The sequence below is a fragment of the Toxotes jaculatrix genome, chromosome 5 (assembly GCF_017976425.1).
Source record: "Toxotes jaculatrix isolate fToxJac2 chromosome 5, fToxJac2.pri, whole genome shotgun sequence".
Lineage (NCBI taxonomy): Eukaryota > Metazoa > Chordata > Actinopteri > Toxotidae > Toxotes > Toxotes jaculatrix.
The window spans coordinates 27946492-27960846 of record NC_054398.1 but is presented as its reverse complement, the minus strand read 5'-3'; the positions used below and the strand labels follow the sequence as shown (position 1 = coordinate 27960846).

Here is a 14355-nt window from a genome sequence, read left to right as displayed (position 1 = left end):
GGTTCAGCCTGCCGGCATCCCGCCTCCTCTGAACATCGGCCCTGTTCCTGGCACAGTCATTTTAAAATAAAAGCATCCACACAGAGGCTTCACTCCTGCTGAGAGCTCCTCAGAGCTGATAACTCCCTGCTGCAGACTGCCTGGAGCCGCCATACCTCACCAACCACCGGAGAAAACACAGCCGCCTGCATCTGGACGGAGTTAAGCAGAGCCATAAATCACAGGCGAGGAGGGCGATGCACTGAGAGAGGTGGAGAGGTCACCTCTGACCCTCTTCATCAGTGTTTACCTTCAGACAGCAGAGGGTTAAACTCTGAGTGAAGAGAAGAGGCTGAAAGTTCACTCGTGCAGAAATGATTCGTTTGTAAAGAGTCAATCGATTTTCAATTTTCAGTCATTTATCATTCTGAATAATTTAAACGCCTCAGTCATGAACAGTGTTTGGTCTTTGCCCCATTCTGAGTCCTCAGGTTGTAGTTTGGAGTGTACGGTGGCCTGCAGGGACAGTTTAACCAAAGCAACAAACTACAGAAAGAGAGAAAAGGCAGAGGTTGGTTGGACCGAGCGCTCAGATCGGCATACGGTGAGAAAAGGCGATTACAACACACAAAATGCTACGTGAGTGATTACATTTACTGAGATTTGTTGTGAAGATCATAAAGTTTCCATAGATGCCAAACATGTCGGCCTGCTTCTAAAACATCCAGAACATGCCCATTGGATGGAAGAGTTCTAAAACGATCACTGATGCTTTAAAACTGATTAGGAATTGATCGCTGATCAGGATATTCACCTTTTCTTCAGCGAGCGGTTCAGGGACTCCGTTCTCTCTGTGATCTGAAAAAGAAGAAGAAGTCTGAGATCATTTTTCTGACGGACTCAGTTCAGATGTGTATTAATTGCAGCTCGGCTCTGCGTTCGCCCACAGACCGCCACAACTCTGTCTAAGCCAAACAGAGCTAGGTCTGCTGGGCTTCATCAAGCTGCACAACACCACTCGCTCTGAAGGCATGAGCAGAGGATGATGGGAATGTCCCTGAAGAACACAAGACTGATTTGTATTGTGTATTTGTTAATGAAAATAACTGTTTACTGAAACAGAAGTTTAAATGCAGGATGTTTGTGTTGTGTTGTGAGTTTTCCCTGACGGAAAGGATCAGAAAACTTCCTCCACCATGAAAACACCAACGGTCCTTTCACTGCTTTTAATTTCCTCTGTCGGCAGCAGAGGCCTGATGTTCAGGACAGGATCAGTGTCAGTCTCTGACCTCAGAGGTCAAACATCAAAGTCAGAATCACTGCTCAGCATGAACACACACACACACACACACACACACACACCCCTGTGATAGAACAGTCAAACCTCATAGACACACCTTGTTTTTTGACCCTGACTGACTGTAAATGAAAATCAGAGAGAGGAAGGAATCACAGACAAATTTGGACTTTTATTTGTACATTTCAGTGTAAATAAAGTTCTACAGTTCTTTGTCATTGGGTTTGTGAGCGTGTTTGTTCTACATAAGCCAATCTGTAACCTGTACTGGTTAATGGATGACCGTGTTGAAGGACAGTACACCCAAAACACAGTAAAACTTTTCTTTTCCAGACAGGCTTTGTGTGAAGTTATCATCTGTGGATCAACCCAACACGTCAGAGCCCAGCAGAAATCATTTTCACACTGTCCCGTAGTGTTTACACCACGAGCAGCAACTTCAGTTTTATTACTCATCATCTTTGCTTTCACTTCATGGTCACTAATTCTACCTGAGGAGCCAAAATTAGAGCTCAAATCACTTTCCCAAAATCTGTTTTGATTAAAGTTGCATGTTAAAGCATGTGATCTGCAAGTGTTATTTACCTTGTGTGTGGGAGCTTTTGGACTGAAGGGACTGAACATCTCGTCCCCGTCTACGCTGGACGTGCTCAGGCTCTTCATCCTCTCTGTGGCCTCCATCCTCCTCCTCTCGATGTCTTCCTTCATCTGTCTCCTCTCCTCCTGGAGTCAGGCCACAAACACTGTTCAGCTCCATGTTTTCACAGAAGACTGCAGGCATCTAATTAGCTGTGATAATTAGTATATAACTTTGTCTTATCCATCGTAAAACCAAAATTATGAACTAAAAGAGGCTAAAAAGCAACTTCCATCACATAGAACTCATTTGATCAATTGTTAATATAATATAATATAATATAATATAATGTAATTTTAAATATGATGTTTGTGTTATATTTCAGTTAAAGTAAACCCGTTTGATCGGTGGCTTTCCAAAAGCCCGATGAGTCCCTGTTCTCATCACATGTAAGGCTTTTAATGAGGCGCGGTCACCTCCTCTTTGGCCAGCCGTTGCTGTTCCTCCTCCTCCCTCCGACGCTCCTCTTCCTTGCGGACTCTGCGTCTTTCCTCCCTCCTCTTCTTCAGCTCGTCCAGCTCCTGCTCGGCCTCGGCCTGTCGGTGTCTCAGCTGCTCTAGCTCCTGGCTCTCCTTCACCTGGAGGCTCCGTCGGATCTTCTCCAGACTCTGCTCCGCCTCCAGGACGGCCTCCGCCTCCTCTGGCTCCGTGGCTTTGCTGTGCAAAAAAAAAGAAAATCTTTCATGTCTGTCGAGGATCTGGACTGTTCACAGCCATTTTAACGAAGGCATGCATTCATTAAAGGTGAAGATAAATAAATAAAAGACACAACACACCTGGTGGGTCTCTTCGTCTTGTTGCTGGTGTATGACGCCACCTCCTCGTTGGTTGCGTCTCCGTTGGCGTTGCTGTGTTTCGGCTCTTGGTGAAGGAAAACTTTTGATGTGTATGAGACTTTAACTTCTTTTCTTTTCTCCGCCTGCACATCAGAGATGAAACTTATATCATTTTGAGACAGACTGATGGTGAATGACAGTGAGCGTATTTGAAGGAGGAAGTCAAGAATTGTCTTGTTTGATCTCGTATAACTTGAAACTTGACTTGGACTTGTGTTAAATTATTTTTCAAACCTGCAGATGATCCTGTGACTTGATGAGACAGAGGATGATGAGTTGTTGACTCGAGACTTGTCGAGTCTGACTTTTCTAGAATGATTTAAAACTCAGTGGTTTGGTGAAGTCTTACCTCTGTTTTTGGTCTCTGAATCTCCTCCCTCCTCCTGGTCATCACCTCCTCCCTCCTAGCCCTCTCCGTTCGAATCGCCTCCTCCTCCTGTTGCTTCCTCCTCTGCACCTCCATCTTGGCCCTGTCTATCTCTTCCCGCTCCTGTCCCTGCAGTCGGCTGGAGGACGTGACGGAGGCCTGAACAGTCTTTAGGGGTACAGCTTTGTTTATTGTGTCCTCCTCTTCGTCCTCGTCCTCCTCACCTCCCTGGCTGAGCTCCTGCAGGCGCTGCTGCCTCTGTCTCTCTCTACGCTGAGTCCAGTCACTGAAGCCTTCATCCTCCTCCAGAGACGGAGAGCTGCTCGGCTTAAAGTCGCCATCGTACCTGAGGAGAGACGAGAGGGGAAAGGACAGTGAGGACAGCTTATTGACAGGTTTTAACTGACATGAAACAGCAGCAGGTGTCACAGGTTTAGCATTAAAAACACAACCTCAGCTCATGCTCATATGATGTAAAGACAGAATCAGCATCACAGGGCCAAAGATGAGGCACCTGCTGTCCTCACCTGTGTCCTTTTCGTTAGCATGATTGAGACACCCTGTTCTGTTTATGGACTCAGTGATTTAATCCGTTAAAAGGCATTAGTTTTTCCAAACCTGTCGTTTCCAGGTGGAGGTTTAATTTGTTTACTTTACTCTTGAAAAGCTTTTGGGACACGATCATTAGTCCTGAGCTAAGTCAGAGGTGACGCAGGTCTGATCTCCACTGTTGGAGCACATTTCAGTTTCTGTCCATCAGAAGGCATTAAATGATTTTTGTAACAAGGATTTCAGTGTCTCAGTAAACAGAGGCTTAGACCGGCTGCAGGGAGGCGCTCAGTGTGGGGACAGAGTCCGTCCAGGAAGGACAAATAACACTAAAATAACAAAATAATCTGGAATCATAACTAACAGGCATAGTTTAAGGAATTTCTAAAAATGGCCAGTATCAATCCTAAGGTTGGTTGGTCCAACACTTCGGTCCATTGTAAAATATTTTGACAGCAGCAGTTTGTTGTCCCAGATGAACATCTGAAACACATCAGTGGGAACACGTCTCCTCACTGAGAGACGCAGATTAAACAGAGCAGCGTAATTCATTTCTCCACTGATTAGCTTCTGTAATCACAGAGCCATTAGCAGCAGAGTGCGGCTGACGAATGAATGATTAGAGTCTGGTGCAGCTGAAATAACAACCAGTGAAAACAGGAAATGGAAACTGGCCAGAAAAACACATACCAGTAAGACTGAGAATTCTGGGATTGTTTTACATGTTTGCTCTGCTGAGTTTATTAATCACGTGACCTTCAAGTTCATGCCATAACTGTCAATGTTGTTTTTGTCAGATAAAAGATTACAGGGTGCTGGCTGAGAAAACCAAACCTCAGACTGTGAAACATAATTATTTGTATAATATAGCACTTTGTAAGCATTCAAAGGCAAATAAAATACAATGATGATGACATACAGTACTTTGAATGCATCAGTGGCGCAATATTTGTGTACTGAATTAAATAACTAATTTTATTTGTCAGCAGGAAGACACTGTTTGTCTGTCCCTTCCAAAGTTCGGTCAGGTTTAGGCACAATTACGCCTAGGTTAGAAAAAGATCAGGATTTGGGTTAAAATAAGTTCTTGGTTAAGTTTAAGGGACAGTCATGATCATGGTTAAAAGAAACCAATGTTGACTGTTGGAAACAGGAAATGAACGGTGGTCTCCTGCGTCAAAGTCTGATGTTTTGCTGACCCATTGATCCTGATCCTGGATTTAGAGTCTGTATAATATCGTCCCCACTTCCTCCGTCGGTCCCATTGGACAAGAGTCATAATCACTGCTGCTGCTGCTGGAGGGCTTCAAAAACATGCTATTTTCAGGTGTTTCCTGATTATTTTATCCATTACTGATCAGTTCAGTAACTCATCGGTTACTCTAGAGTCACTTTTCTGCAATAGGTTAAAAAAAAGGAGTCAAGATATCTCTCAGGTCTCAGGTTTGGTGTTTGAATAAAAACCAAATGAGACAAAACGCAAAACAGAAACAAACTTTTCTTCTTATCCTTCTGCAAATTTCTGGAAACTTGGTTTAAAATTTGTGTTAAATTTGGACGGAAACTTGAGGACAGAGAGAAATTTCTTCATAAATGACATTCAATGACCAAACATTAACCAAACCTGAACCAGACCAGATCCCAAAGCTTTACCAAAGAAACTGGACCCTCATTTGACCTTGAAATCTGATCCTTTGTCGGGTTGAGTTTGGGTCTCGTTTGTGCTGTGCCTCCGTCTGCACACGTCAAACAGCCACACAGCAGCAGACAGGATACTCGAATTCACTGTTAAAGGCAAATCTCTGAACTTAGATTTAGGAGCTGAATATTAACTAAGCATTAACTGATCGTTAGACAATTTTCCAACAATTAGCACAGTGTCTCTTCCCCCACTGATTAAAAGTAATGAAAGTGTGTTTTGTGTTTCCAGGAGCTGGCTGAAAGGAATTCACCCAGCATTCCCCACATGATTAAGACACTTGGCCGGGCGGCGGAGTCCCTGCTGCATGATGGGAGTCTCTGCCTGATCTCCCAGCAGCTAATCGGCTTTAACGAGCCGTCCTGTTTCTGTTTGATTCCTGGCGGGAATCAGTGGGTTGAGGTTCGGTTCTGGTCTCCTCCCAGTCACAGGATTTCTTTGGTTCGAAACTATATCTGAGTTTTCTGATAAAGTAAATAAAAAATAAACTTTTTCAAACCCAAACCATGATGTGGTTCACTTTCATTCCAGCATATATGATATTTTACTCAGTCCTTGTAGCTGGACAGCAAAACCTTTAAAAACCTCTTCAGCAGAGGATTGATGTGGTGTCAGCCAACATCTGTATATTCAAAAGGAACCTCTGACCTTCCTAGAGGCAGGAAATCATTTCAAAACAACATTACATCACCGCTGCCTCTTGGACAGAAAACCTTTCAATTACAGACGGCAGCGGTGGAGCTACCTCAGGTCGAGTAACCGCCGCCTGAAACCAGCTGAGCCTGTGATGTGACGAAGGAGAAGGTGTTGGAGGTGCAAGCTGTAATTAAGGGTCTGAAATTATAAGTCGGCTGAGACGCCACAAGCTTGGACATGGTGGTAGTTTCCCCTGGAGACGCTTTGTAGTAAACATTCTTTGGAGGTTGCGTGATGAAAAGGCAGCTGTGTGTCCGTCTTCACGTCAACACGACGGGAGGGGAAGAGGTTTGTTTGCTGCTTTTCCCAATGGAAACATTTGTTTTATGTAACCAGGCATCCATGAAGGCCTGTAAACCAACGAGGGCACTGCGAGCGTCGAGGAGGGAAATTGACGCTGCGGTATGTCGAGCTTTAAGTTTCACAGCTCCGGAAACATGACGACAAGCGTTTAAACTCTGTTGTCACCAGAAAAAACACAAAAAATACACTCACACAGTTAGCAGCTCGTACAGGAAGTCGTTGGACATGAGGCAAGTGAGTGAATAATGTTCTGCACTTAATAACTTCCTGAGCTCTTCAGTTCCCACGATTACATGGACAAAGGATTCAGACACGTTTTGTTGTTATATTTGAGTCTTTCAGGTTGAGACCAGGATCACGTCGAGGAGGAGAAGTTTACAGATCAAATAAAGGGTTCAATTCATTTTAGGCTCATTTAATCTGTTTTGTTTTTCTTTTTCAGGTGAGTGTGGGCACCACATGGGCCAGTGATGGCAGCTTCCATTCAGGAAGCTGTAATGGTGCTAAGTTCTAAACATGTTAAAGGTGCTTATTATTATTTTATACTCTACATTTGACACAGTTTTGCTCTGTCTGTTCTTACGTGTTCTCCTCTGTCGGCGTCTCGTTCTCCGGGGAGGACTCTCCGGGTGTTGAGCCGCTGTTTCTCCGGCGTAAAGCCTCTCGGGCTCTTCGGCGACGCTCCCTCTCCACCTCCTCTGCGTCCTCGATGCTTCTCTGGGCCGTCAGCCTGGGGAGGAGAGAGGACACAGAGTGGTTCATAACGAGGGGGAAGTAACTGAGGGAAAGTCGGTACTGAAGTTATTTTCATTTTCCTCCATGTTTCTGCAAATAAATATCCTGAGCACAGGTTAAATTATTCTGTTGTTTGATAACCAGGGTTGCAGGTAAAGATCTTCCTGATCGATGAACCTGACAATTGTGAACAGTTCAAAAAAGTGAACAGTTCAAAATTCACAAAAATAAAATTCAATCAAAAACAGAGAAAAGCAGCAAAAAAAAACACATTTAAGAAGCTGGAATCCACAATAGATTGATCACTTACCAATACAGAGTGGATTCACTTTCTATTGATTGAATGATCAATCGACTGATTGTTTCAGCTCAATTGATGATAATTTGTCTACAGCATGTAAAAGCAGTTGTTCTTCAACTTGATGACACAACTTTAAAAAGGAAAACCATCATGATGAAATGAATGGACTCAGTGACAATCCCCAGAAACGGAGATACCTAATAAAAAGAAAATAAAATCATTTAAACACAGACTTTTACATGTGATGATTTTTTAGGATATCTGGCTCCTTCTTCAAGAAACTATAAAACCTCAAACGAGAAACGTTTGTCAAGTAACAAAGACGACACAGATTCCTGATTCCTGAACAAAGAGTCTGTTAAATCATGAGTAGGCTGAGATCCGGCCAGAAGAACATCTGCCGGGCCTCGGAAGAGCAACGACACCGGCTGTTTATCTGCAGGGTAAACACACGTGCTCTTCACCTCGTGTCAGCTTGACAGCGCTGTATTTATTACAAACACTGTTAATCTTTATTTATCCACAGACGATGAGCCAAACGTGAACACGCCCTGAATTACGCCGATGCCGAGCGCTTTAATCCCACAGCCTCGCCTCAGCTGTGGGCGTTGAAGTGAAACAGAGAGCTTCTTATTCGTTCTGTGGTTTATTTTAGAATCTGCATCAGAAAATGAGAAGATGACTTTTGGGATCTAAGATCATTTTTGGGTTGGGTCAAATATTTTCTGGGCAGTGCCGTCAGATTGGATGGTTTTCTGCCCAAGATGGAAGGTAAAATTTGTTTGGGGCAGGTTGTGACAAAATGTCCATCTATAATCCAATAAATCATCAGCAAATCCAGAGCTTCAGGATCCAGATTTATCCACGTTAGGCTCAGTGAAGCCAGAAAACCCCAAGAGAGCCAGACTAAGTCAGACTGGCTTGGAGGTCCAGGCCCCTGGTCTGCGTTGCTGTTTATCCTATTCCAGCCTCAGAGGGAAAGTCTGGAGGACTAACAGGGCAATAAGCTCCATGTGGCTGCTCAGTGTCAAGTTACTAAACTCACATTTGGCTTCTGGGTCACTAATAGATCCCTAATGGCTCCCAGCCTCCATCTGGTCCTCCATACTCCACTTTCTTTCTCAGAGGGATGGATGTCGATGGGACTCGCCGTGACCTCTGACCCTTAGCATCATCACAGATAAAGCTTTTGTCTCTGAACCTCCTCAAAGAGTCCTCCTCTGACTCCTTGGTAGTTTACATCAGCAGAAGCCGGTCTTTGTTCCCAGTTCTGGTTTGGTTTTTGCATGATCCGAGAGAGAAACCTGTAAAGAGCCACGGTTCACTCCCTCTAACTTTATACCTGCCGCCTCACGTGCCACCTGTGCTCTGTTTAAACATGATCTCCGGCCACGAACGTTTGATCTAAGCTGTGGACAGACATTCAGAGGTCTGGAACCCACAAAACAGATAAGCTCTACACTCGTCACCACCAGATTCACTTCCCCCTCCATTTTTCTTCCTTTTCGCTCTGTTCTTCCTGCCGGCAGGCAGGCGAGGACGAGCAGAGAGGAAGTGAGTGAAGGGACAGAGGTGGAGAGGCCGGTGCACAGCTGGATGTGGGTCAGCTGGGTGTTTCACTGACGTGACCCAGAAAACTCTGATAGATGCTGGGTAGAGGAAAGAGGAAGCTCAGGACCAACAGTGTTTGTCTTCGAGATGTGGCAGATAGGAAGTGGTCAGTGTGTCAGGACGGTTCGTTCAGAGTTGGGTAACTTTTCAACCCCAAATAAGAAGAAACATGTCCAGGACCCGTGTGTGAGTCCTGACCGTGGAGCGTGGGTGGGGTGTGAAGACTGGCTCTGGTCGCTGGTTTGTCAGTTTGTTCTGTGTTGTCGGCAGTTCAGGTGTTGAAATCTGTTTGAGCTAAACTCTGCCTCCTGGTTATGTCTCCTCTCTGTAATCAGCGCTGTGGGATTCTGTCATACCTGGCACCGGCTCAAACATCTGATTCGGACTAAATGATTAATCCCCTCTGAGTGATTTTAAAGTACCGGGATTACCGGCAGCTTTACTTCCTCCCTCTCATCCTGTGTTTTATCAAAACCAAATCTTTTTTTTTTCTCTCGCTCATGTCATCTAATCATCGCAGCAGAGCAGAAATCATGCCCCTTTTCCAAAGCCTTGCTCAAAGCACAGAACCGGTCTGGACTGTATCTTCAGAGTCCTGAGTTTGTTGTTTTTCTCTGTAAACTGACACCAGAGGCGAGACGGAGCATGCTGCCGCAAGTGCCCTTCAGCCCTGGAGCTTCATGTGACTGGAGCTTCAGCTTGTGAGAGAGCCAATCAGCATGAGGGAGCAGACAGGTGCAAGTAAAAGTGAGGAAAGTGGTTCAATTAAATACAGGAACAGAGACTTTAAAAAGTCTTTGAATATCATAACAATAAATAAAACATTGTGTTTAAAGTGGATTTTTGGAGGGAAAGGATTCAACTTATTTTGTGTTATTTCATGTCTGTTGTCACTTCCAGGATTCAGTGCTTTTCTTTGTCTTATATGAAAATAAACTCAGTATCTTTAGGTTTTAAAGTTTTGTTTAGTCAAAACAAATATTCTGGAGACGTCATCTTGGATTTTGAGAAATTGTGTGGAAATTTTTTGCCAATGGGAAATAATCAGCAGATTAATCAGCAGAAAACTGCTGCTAGTTGCACATTCTGGGCCACTCTCTATACAGGACGCAGGGAAGACAGACTAATACCCATCTTCTCATCTGACTCTGGAGAATATGACAAAAAAAAAGGAAAAATGATATCCCAAAATGTTAGACCGTTTCTTTCAGTAACAGTTCTCCAGTGTTTTGGAGATGCAGCTGGTTGCTAACAGATCTGTGGCTTCATAAAAGAAAAAGAAGCCTTCAGATCTGTGATCACAAAAATTAGAAACAACCAACAGCAACAACCAGAAACACGACACACAAGGCCCACAAACCAGATGAAAGCTCCACCACCTGCCAGCGGAGCCACTAAACCACACAGCGTTGGTTTCTGTCTGCACTTGTCCAGGCTTTAGCGTTATTGTCCGGGCAACATTTCACCTGAACGGGAGCGGCAGAGCTTCTCCTCTGTTCAAAGTATTGAACCCTCACCTGCTCTGCTGTGAGCACACATGCTGTCAACGGCTGGATGACTCGGGTGAATGACACAATAATAACACGGTTCCCTTTCAGCCTGAAAGCCAGCCAGGCTCCGCGGGGACAGAGGAGGACGGTGGGAAGACGTTTGTGAGATGAAGTCACTGTTGTGTTGAAACAAGTCAGGGCAGCGGAGGGCACTGAATCACTCTGACACAACAACAAAAAGACGCCACTTCCCAGAAAAAAAAAAAGACTCACTGGAGTCACCAGACGAGTTGTGAAGAAGGAGCCGGGGGCTGATCCGTCACAGCTGCTGCTGCTGGCCAGGAGTTTGAAAATGACGTCACTCCGAGTTTACTTTTAAAAAGTGCTGCAATGAAGAATTTCTTTCATTCTGAAAAAACATTACATTTGGCCATCTTTCCCATGTCCTAGTCCTCACCAGCAAGGGGCAAATCTTGCACTGGCTGAGATGGAAAGAAGAGAGAGACAGGACTTATGGGACTTTAAATGGACTCATGAGGCTGCCTGATAGTAGCCAGCAGACACCTATGTTAGGAAAACTGCTGACTTACAGAAGACTGAGGTGGAGCCTGAAGTTTTATTTATTATTTTCACCTTTGCATTGTCTTAAATAAATCCCCTTTCTTCCATTATCTCTTTCGCCTTCTCTCCTCAACATATACAAGCTGGAGCAGAGTCGACAATGCCTACGATCAACCACACTCCTCTGACAGCCTGAGCCTGATCAAATGCACCAGAGCATCTTTTTTTTTTTTTTTTTTTTTAATTTATGTTACTTTGCAGGGTGGACACAAACTGCCTGGGTCCAGGACACTTCAGGGACCAGCGCACAGTCAGACACCAGCTGCCATGACCACAAGCCCAACAACCCCCCCTGAGGCCTACAGCAGACAGTAGTCACCATGTTATGGCTGCGTGTCTGGGTCCATGCCCCCCATGCAGAGCACAAATGGACCACTGATCCCTGAGGTCTGGGAACCCTGCAGGTGTGTTTGCACTCAGGATTTTACTGGAGGACTGAGAAGAAACCTGCAGCCAGAAAGATCTGAAAAACAAGAATCAGCCAGAAAAGCTTCATCCCACAGGACAAGAAATGATTCAGAGATTCTGGATCAAGAGAAGTTTAAAAGACGCTGTCTGATTTAACTCATGCTCTCAGTTTACTTAACCTGACCCTACAAATGGACAGTTGCTGGCCTTGCATTACTAAATCATGCAGTCAGATTATGTAAGTCGCCCTACAAACACCAAGAAGTCCAGCACCCTGAGGCTGAGCTACTACGGCCAGAGTCCTCAGTTCTTATTATCTGCATGTAGGCGGTACCTGGTGTACCATCACAGTCCAGCTTCAGGGGACATCAGCTTTAACAGCACATCCTGGTCCTGAAGTCGACGTTGACGAGGTCAAACAGATAAAAACCGTCATCTGCTTGCACAGATATGAGCCCCTGGAAAAACTGCGCTCTGTTTACTTACCCTCTGTTCTTTGAATGCAGAAAACCTGCGGGGGGAGGGGTGGGGGGTTCAGGGCCCCTGTCACTCATCAGCCAACTCCCCCCCCCCCCCCCCCCAAAAAAACATTCCTCAGTTTCTTATCTCCCTGTATCGTAAACACTGAGGAAACACACCCGTGTGTGGGATTCGGGGGTCAGAGGTCACAGCGGTCAGTTTGTTTTGAAGCAGGTATGACTCCCGGATGACATCACCGCTGGCAGGGGGTGGGGGGGGCATCTGACCCCTGAAAGCGCTGATTAAAAACAGATTGGGCCTGATGAAGATGATCTGATGACCTGATGCTAGAATAAGCTCACCAGCTGTTTGAGTCCCAGTACAGTAAGTGTGACAAACTGTAACAGCAACCAGGATGTGAAAATCAAACGCTCCTCTTTCACTACGCTCCATGACAGAGGAAGCTGGGTGCCTGAATGTTGTTCTGCCTCAGTACACTGGGCTGGATCTGCACATGAGCCACTTTCCAGTTTGACTAAAACTCATCTTCAGCGTCTCAGTGAAGCTGGAGAGGCAGACGGGCAGTGAGGTCTGTGGGTCTGCAGGCAAAGTCAAACAGGCCGGATAAGAGCTAAAGACTTAAAAATGCAGAATGAATCACGCAGCCTGACGGAGCGGATGATGGATGTAGAACAGTTTAGAGGAGATGCCCACGTCATGCGAGGGGGGGGGGGGGTCAGTTTGTAAAGTGATGTCAGCTCCTTCCAGACTGATGCCATCTGCTGAGTGGACTGAATCAGAGCGAGACGCCGCCTCCTCCAGCTGTTATCTGCTCGCTGTGACTCAGAGGTCTACACTGAGCTCACTGATCATAACACCTCCACACGCACTGAGGCGCCATGAGCAGCCTCACAGGACGGAAACTCACGGCTTCAACACAGTGATGCATCCGTGGATCAGGAGTCCCACTCACACTGAGAGGGAACACTGTTACATTCACGTTCACAAAGACTCGTTAAGTCTTGTTAAGTTTCATTATCCAGATATTTAAACATTTAAATGAGCATCCCGACAAGAAGACCAGTACTGACACATCAGTGTACAAAGGCTGCAGTCACACAGTCACCGTCTCCAAACAGGACGAGCTGTTACCTGTGCTCCATATCAAACCACACAGGAGTCAAACTGGAACCTGACACATCTTCCCCAAAAGACAGGACATGCCACCACCTGAAGGCACCCAAAAAAAACAAAAGGCTGACTCAGGTGACCTTTCACTTCTGCCACAGGTCAGCGACACCACTTCCCCTCTCAGTGAAAAGGAGAAGCCTCGGGCGTCCAGGCTTGACCCAAACCTCCATGTTAGCCTGGACTGAAAATGAAGTCTTTCATTTCCCGGCCTTGATTTTACTCGTTGTGCCTCGAATTAAGCTTTTGAATGTCTGATTATGTATTCAGCAGGAAAACTATTTAGATCACTGAGCAAAACTGATTTTAATATTATTTCTTTGTTCTGATTAATGAATGTGAAAGTAGGTAAGTCGCCTCAAAAACCCCAAATCCCCTCACAAGCCTGCCTGACCCAAAACACTCCCAGTAATCCCACTGTTCCCATATAGGCATATGTGTTTAACACACACACGCACACACACACACAGAAAATTTAAAAACACACATACACATTCTTAAAACATGAAAACAATCCTCTGTTTCCTCATCTGTAGATATGAAATTACAGTTTTTCCTCCAAATTTCAGGAAAAACTCACATTTCTTTACTGATTTCTCCTCTGAGCCAGAGAACAATTAAAAAAATCCTGAATCTAATCTCTAACCAACCTGAATCTGTGTGTGTGTGTGTGTTTAAAGTGTGTGTTGTGTTTAAATATTAACCTCAGCTGCCTCTTTCTTTCTGTTTGTGTACAGAAACAGAAACCAGCAGCAGAAACAGAGAGAGATCAATTGCATACCTCATCAGGTTTTGTAAACCCTGTTTGCTGGAGTTTCTCCTCAACAGAGCGTTGGACATGTTGACCTCTTCTTCTTCTTCTTCTTCTTCTTCTACGGCTGACTCTTCTTTTTCTTCTTCTTCTTGTCTCCCCTCTGGTAGAAACAAAAAAGCAATCACAGTTTTCCACCTCGACAGTGAAGGCAGCTGTACCGAAGCCCGGAGCTCAGATTATGTGAGGGTGAGAGCAGAGTGTGTGTTATGCTGTTAAAGGCTCGTCTATGATTTCTCTCTGTCTCACACACACACACACACACACACACACAGACACACTTTCTTTTTCCGGTATATCACACACACGATTTTCTCTCCTGTAATGCTTTTTGGGAATGTCAGCGGAGCTCAGAGTGACTCCCTCCT

General features: G+C 45.1%; 1 protein-coding gene across 4 annotated transcripts in view; it reads right to left on the bottom strand.

The window, feature by feature from the left end:
* Nucleotides 1-14355, bottom strand: part of lsp1a (lymphocyte specific protein 1 a) — a 26894-nt gene extending 12539 nt beyond the window's left edge. For 2 of the 4 annotated variants that reach the window (XM_041038971.1, XM_041038973.1), the window contains exons 1-7: nt 13958-14355; nt 6947-7093; nt 3099-3462; nt 2690-2832; nt 2330-2570; nt 1862-1999; nt 794-837 (exon numbers count right to left, since the gene is read on the bottom strand). In XM_041038971.1, the coding sequence (XP_040894905.1) occupies nt 794-837; nt 1862-1999; nt 2330-2570; nt 2690-2832; nt 3099-3462; nt 6947-7093; nt 13958-14016 (1136 nt within the window). In that variant the 5' untranslated portion in view covers nt 14017-14355. The remainder of the gene's footprint in view (nt 1-793; nt 838-1861; nt 2000-2329; nt 2571-2689; nt 2833-3098; nt 3463-6946; nt 7094-13957) is intronic. The other 2 variants (XM_041038972.1, XM_041038974.1) reach the window with 1 other exon arrangement.